The sequence below is a fragment of the Styela clava genome, chromosome 4 (genome assembly GCF_964204865.1).
Source record: "Styela clava chromosome 4, kaStyClav1.hap1.2, whole genome shotgun sequence".
NCBI lineage: Eukaryota > Metazoa > Chordata > Ascidiacea > Stolidobranchia > Styelidae > Styela > Styela clava.
Genome location: NC_135253.1, coordinates 9,826,128 through 9,832,668, shown reverse-complemented (window position 1 = coordinate 9,832,668; position 6,541 = coordinate 9,826,128). Strand labels below are relative to the sequence as shown.

The 6,541-nt window shown below is 35.2% G+C and overlaps 1 protein-coding gene across 1 annotated transcript; it reads left to right on the top strand.

Annotated features, from left to right (window-relative positions):
* Positions 1 to 1,950: 1,950 nt before the first annotated feature.
* On the top strand, positions 1,951 to 4,310 carry LOC144421904 (uncharacterized). Its single transcript, XM_078111455.1, has 4 exons — positions 1,951 to 2,227; positions 2,334 to 2,481; positions 3,363 to 3,484; positions 3,923 to 4,310. Exons 1-4 carry the CDS (start codon positions 1,976 to 1,978, stop codon positions 4,160 to 4,162), a joined length of 762 nt encoding a protein of 253 aa, XP_077967581.1. The 5' UTR covers positions 1,951 to 1,975; the 3' UTR covers positions 4,163 to 4,310.
* Positions 4,311 to 6,541: the final 2,231 nt, after the last annotated feature.

The following is a 6,541-nucleotide window of genomic DNA, read 5'->3' as shown; positions in this document are numbered from 1 at the left end:
TAAAAATTTGAAATCGATTGGTCAATTAGTTACGGGGAACTAAGCGCAGGGGTGTGCAACCTTTAATACAGGAGGGCCATATACATGTAACCAGGTGAAGCTGCGGGCCGCACTTTTATTTAAAATAGGTTTTCTAATAGTTGCAAGCATAAAAAATTGTTTCTTTTTATTATTGGTCTTACGGCATTGTTAAGGGTGCTTGCAGAAATGGTGAGTTGAAACGCATAAATTTTTAAAAAAGACTGCTGTTCAAATTTATTGTCACACCGAATTTAAACGAATTCAGTGAGGAACACGCGTTTTATACCATTGTGCATCTTGTAACATGATTTTGCCAGCTAGTCGCAGGGTTTCCCAAACTGTGCGCCGCGGCACACGAATTTTTACAAAATACCTGATATGTTTTTCACAATACTCAACACTGCAACATGAACTTTATTATATTGCAATCAGCAAAAACGGAATCCAGTCCATTTTGGAACATATTGTATGAATTCCGTTTTTTGTATCACCCTGTATAAAGATTTATTATTATGTAATATGCCACAATTCTCTAATATATAAGGCGGTATGCGTTTTTGACCCCAACCCAACAATGCAAGTTCGTCCAAAGAAAAATCACCAACTTTAACTAGACAATTTTTTTCAAACTTTTAGTAGTTAAAAAAATAAAGAGACTTTTGAAGTTATATTACTTTCATAACTTTTCACATTTCATGTTTTCACGTGAAATATTTCCAGTTGTTAAATTTTGCCGTGCAAATTTTCTGTCAGTATATCAGTAAAACATATGTAATACAATATATCAGGGGTGGCCAACCTTCTTTCGAACGCGATTGACTAAAACCTTCAAAATAGCTCGCGATCGACTGATCGGTTGTAATGTCATAAACAAAAATGAATGGATACGTATACGCAGATGACCGCACACACGCATACAAAAATTCCACTACTGACAACAAGCTCGGTCCTGCGGGCGCATTCTCAATAAATTGGCATTTTTTATATTCCATTCAATTTGTTAATTTTTTGATTATGTAATTGTACCCGGAGTAGATTTTTAATCATTTATTTAGATTCATTCAAATCATACAATTCATATCTCGGGTCTGTCTAATTTGTTGTCGTAAGTGTTTTCAACTCCTCCAAAAACCTCGAATGAAAGTATCCATGTAATATATAAATAGCGAATAATGAATAATCTCAAATCATAAAAGTTACATGACTGCTCAAACTTCTCTAATTTACAATATTCTTCAAGTGCGATTCTTTGCTTGCTTGGAATTTTGGCAAATTTACTCAATATCAGACGCGATCGGCTACCCGAAACGTGGCGATCGACCGGTCTATCGCAATGGGCGTGTTGGCCACCCTTGCAATATATATAGTACAACAAAATATTTTTTTCATTTGCATTTTCAGGATTTTGCAAATATTAATTTTATGCAATTGACCCACAAAATAATGTTTTAATCATATTTACTGCCGAAACGCATTATATTTACGTATAAAAGATTTAATAAAACTGATTTGTAATAAGTGTGCCGCGACTTTTTAATCTTGTTGTTAGTGTGCCGCAAGCTGAAAAAGTTTGGGAGTCCCTGAGCTGATGTTACTAACATGGCAGTGGCACTCAAGTACTGGTATAGATAGGCTTTGCGACGCAAAATAATTGGAATTACTCGTACGTACCAGTTTAACTAAGCTAAAAACTCGTTTCGGGGGCACCTCATTCAGGATTGGCACTTCTCCGCAGGCTGCACAATTTCTCCTTGCGGGCCGCATTCACAGTTTGTACACCCCTGGTCTAAATGAAAGTTGGTAATTGTGCTGATGATATCGTTAACAATATTGGTCATTCCGTTCTCTTAGTAGCATTTACATATTCCATTAACAGCATCTGATTTTGATCAGGTATTGTCACCTCTACATATTTATAAAACGGGATTATTGCCAAACCTTAGGTCGTTGCAAGATGAAGATTCTAATTGTTGGTTTTTTGAAAACTGGGACCAAAAGTATGTGTCAAGCATTAAGAATTCTGGGCTACAATGTATCGGATGCTGGAAGAAACTTTGAGGAGTTATATGGATATTGGATGAAATTTTTGCAAGGCAAAGGAAACGTTGAAGATTTACGTAAAATGTTTAGAGGTTACGACGCTACAAGTGACACGTTAGCTATAGCGTATTGGAAAGAGTTTCTCAAAGCATTTCCAGACATTAAGGTGAGTGGGGGGGGGTATATATGAAAATTATTATTACATTGTTATAATGAGGTATTCGTCATGATTTTCTCACTATCAAGAACATGATGGATCATTTATATTTCAGTTGATTCTCACTATACGCAACGATAAATACGAATGTGCGAAGTCATTCATCAACCAATATACCAAGTACAATGAATCGGCATTTTCATTCCCACTTTCCGTCTTATCGTTGAAGGCTAGACGTTGGTGGGACCTGGAAAGAGAATCTAGTGAGTTTTTAGTTACGCAAAATATCTGGATGTCTGGCTGGGTTTACTGAGAGAACATTTCTGCGGGAGCGTATTTTCTGACGTTTAAGAACTGGAGTAGGGATTTTGAATTCCCGGTAGTTTGAAGATCGGTAGTTTAAATTTAAGAAGATTTATTATAAACTAAAAGCAATAAATCACCCCTAAAATTTACAACGGAAACACAGAATGACCAATTTTGTTTTCGAATTATGGGGACAAAATCAGAGAATAATGTTGATAAAAAGTCAGTTCTACAAATACCGTGTTTCCCCAAAAATAAGATATGGTCTGATTTCAATTTTCTTTCGATAAATAACACTAGGGCTTATTTCGACAGGACGTCTTTTATTTCCATTTATCAAACGCAAAATTATAAAGTAACGAATTGAAAAGTGTAGGAATGATTTATTGCTATCGACTAGTTAAAAAAATAAATTCGCGCTATCGACTCGGTCTTACTTTAGGGGAGGGCTTATATTAAAATCATTTTTGAAATTTAAGCTGAGTCCCATTTTCGGGAAAACACGATAGCTTGCAGTTTATAGTTATATAAAACTTTTTTGCGACTCCATATTCGTTATTGTTAGGTGGAAGTCAACGTCGAGTAAAGCCCAAATATAGTTTTTGAAAATTTTTATATTAGACTCTGAAAAAGGAGCTGCAAATTAACAATAAAATGTGAAAGCTATATCTTTTGTAGATGAAGAACCATTCCAGATTTGTTTTTAGGAACTTATCATTCATTATTAATCAAAGATCAAAAATGTGTTATTAGAGCATGGAAAGTGTGCGGCATTTTATTTTTAGAAGTTCTCAGGTCACTAAATAAATTGATTCCAATGGTTTTATTTTATTTTCAGTTGCAAAATTCTGCAAACCGCCTTTCGAGATAAAAGGATATGAAATATGTAAAAAAATTCCCATTCTGGACCAAGATCAATATGCAAAATATTACAAAGATCACAATAACGATGTGCTAGAGGTAACTGTGATTTAATTTGCAGAATATAAACGATATCCCTTAATTTGAGATATTGATGCCTCTTGTTCGATGTGTCGCGGACCATAGTGTCCGCGTTTATGTTGTGTGTATGTATCTATTTTTATGTTTATAAACGGTTATGTTGACCCTGGTTTAATTCTGTTTGTCGGATCTGGACTCCGACCACTCACAGTACATGTGAAGAAAAAAACTGTCTTTCAATCTCTCTTATCGGGACGCCGCGCTGGCGGCTGGACGTGTTTTCAGTTCTCTAGTGATGTAATCTGTTATGCTGTTGAAAGTTTGATATTGGAGTTGCCGTTCAATAAACAGCCAATCCGGAACCATTGAATCTTCTGATTCATCTTCAACCACGGTAGCAACATCTTCTACTGTGACAGATGTTCTACAATTAGTTTTTAACATATTTTTTGACAGAATGCACCTCGGGAACAATTGCTCATTTTCAATGTTAAAGAAGGCTGGGATCCAGTATGCCGGTTCTTGGGGCACGAATTACCAGATGTGCCGTTTCCACATGAAAATAAGAATGGATCGATAACTGCAAACAGTCTAAAACATGCTTCGTATGTGAAAGAAATGTACACCGAAATGTATATTACTTTCGCATTATTAGCTTTGGTCATTACCATTGTTGCTGCGTATTTGTGGTATTAATTTTCCATTTCTGCTTCCTGTATATATCGTCATCTCTCATATAACTCCTATTAGCATTGATCCTCTATTCCATAGCATATACGGTGTGTATTATGTTGGTTTAAAACATGTGTTAACGAGCAGTGTAGATTTGTTTGCTTGTTGTAGTATGATGATAATATCGTCACGCTAATAACCAAATTACGTAAGTCATTTTCAGCAGTATTGAGAAGAACGTAAAAAACTTCTTAGGGATATTGTTATGGAATTGAGTCAATAATTTGCCATGGTTCAATTTTTTGGTCGTAGCCGGATTTAAGTTAATTTGTATGACGCAGTTACGTGGCGTCATAATGGCGCACTGTGACTTAGGCAGAAATGTGTCTATGACTTGGGACATACGCAATTTTGCAACTTTACTATATGCACCAGTCCTGAAAACCAAACATTCCAAAAACGAATGTAATTCTCAGTATCTACGATGTCTATTCCCCAAGTAGGCTATCTGTTTCAATTGCATTATTTTTAATGAATATCTTAGTTAATTGGGCTATGGAGAGTAATGGGGCGATCTTTCTGTCCTAAACCTATTCAAAAGCAACTGAGATGCATGTTAGAAACAATTATTCTGACTGTTGTGTGAATGCTAATTCAGTGGCTTCTCATAAGTCATTTCAGTGTGGAAATAGTAGTATTTGTGTGGATGTCCAGACTGATAATTTTGATCCTGACAGCAACAGCGTGTCACTCGATGATTTTTTGTGCCATTTCTCATCTGTTTCTACTTGAAATAAGTAGATAATGCTTTTTTGTTGTTGAATAATTTCAATTGGGTATTATCATCTGGGAAAGAACGGTATCTTAAATAATTGTGAAAATTATTTAATTGAAATTGTGAAAAAATTAATTGGCGGGGCCCTTAAACTAGGACTGAACGTGTTAATGAACATATTTTGGTAGAAGAAGGCCATGTAAGCGTGTCGGCTTCTTTCAAAACTGGAAGCGGATGTAATTCACGCGAATATTTTTTTTTAAATAAAAACGATTACATCTGTTTGGGTCATTCAAATAGAAGTGAGTTGAAACTTGTGGATGTTTCGTCAACCGTGAGTTCGTGATGAAATAACAATAAAATAAGTTGAACAATTGCAAAATGGATGATAACATTATATACAGCAGTCACATTAATTTGAGAAGACGTCTACAATGAAGGATAACTAGAAAATTACAAAAAATGCAAATTTCTGCAAATGTTAAAATTGTTTTGTTTAAGCCACTTTTATTTTTGCGCGTACGATGGGTTTTGAATGACCAAGGTCTATTCGAAACACATTTTCACTAACAGATTATGGAGCCCATTTATTCGTTATCATTAACAACTTTGGCATGCTTCACTGAACGATCAGTGACAAACATCCAGAGAAGATATAAATAACACGTAAACATACTGCTTCATTATTTAAGCATTCACAATACGCACAGAGGACAGCAAGGTTGCCTGTGCGCCACGAATTGTAATTTTTTTAATTTATACGTTATATGTTTATATTATTTCGATGAAAATATCAACTATTCACGATACATCGGCATTGCGATAATATCACTATAGAGTTAGCTGTCGTGAGAGCAGATTTACTGGATGGAGTTTTTATATATGTATACAATGAGAAAGCTTCACTTGATCGTGCGCATTGAAGGTATCAATATAATTGACACAATGGAATGCAATCGACGTAAAAAATGAAACAAGTCTGCCATACTTTCAAGCGTGACCTGCAGATAGACAGAACTAATGCAGTTTCGCGGTACAATTAGTGTCTTTTGTATTACGCATTTTCCTATATTATTGAGTCATGAAATTATACATTGTGTTGTATAAAAACGTCTACTTAACCACCAGCCAAAGGAGACTTCTCGGTTTAGCCAAGATGCAAGTAAATGTACGAAGTTTGCTTAAAGCTGTACATATAGTGTGCAGTATATATATCACCGTTTCATTTTCCTAGCCCACGCATTTAAACGTGGCAAGACTGTGATATTGCCTAATATTATGGTATCGTTTATTCAGTTTCTAGCATATAGCACGGCCACAGGACAGGACGCATTATTATGACAGAGAACTTTTTGGAGTCGAATTATATTCGGAAATTAGAAACAGATGTTATATAGTACTTTCTTCGTTTAAGAACTAGGGAAATGGAAATCAGATATTAACAATTCCATCTCTTTGACATAGAAAAATAAAACCTAAGATAACACTGGGCAATATTATGGTGCAGTTACTATACATATTTGACCCAGTCGATTTTACCAGCCATCTGTGACTGGATGATGTCGCACAAAGTGCTGTGATAATAAACAAGAATTTAATAAATTTATTTTCAAATTCGGCCAGATCTA

Bases quoted from the DNA above. Each gene is read 5' to 3' on its own strand.
- LOC144421904 (XM_078111455.1), top strand. From the start codon at position 1,976: ATGAAGATTCTAATTGTTGGTTTTTTGAAAACTGGGACCAAAAGTATG. The intron at 2,228-2,333 runs GTGAGTGGGGGG...TTTATATTTCAG, and splicing joins AAGCATTTCCAGACATTAAG to TTGATTCTCACTATACGCAA. The intron at 2,482-3,362 runs GTGAGTTTTTAG...TTTTATTTTCAG, and splicing joins GGACCTGGAAAGAGAATCTA to TTGCAAAATTCTGCAAACCG.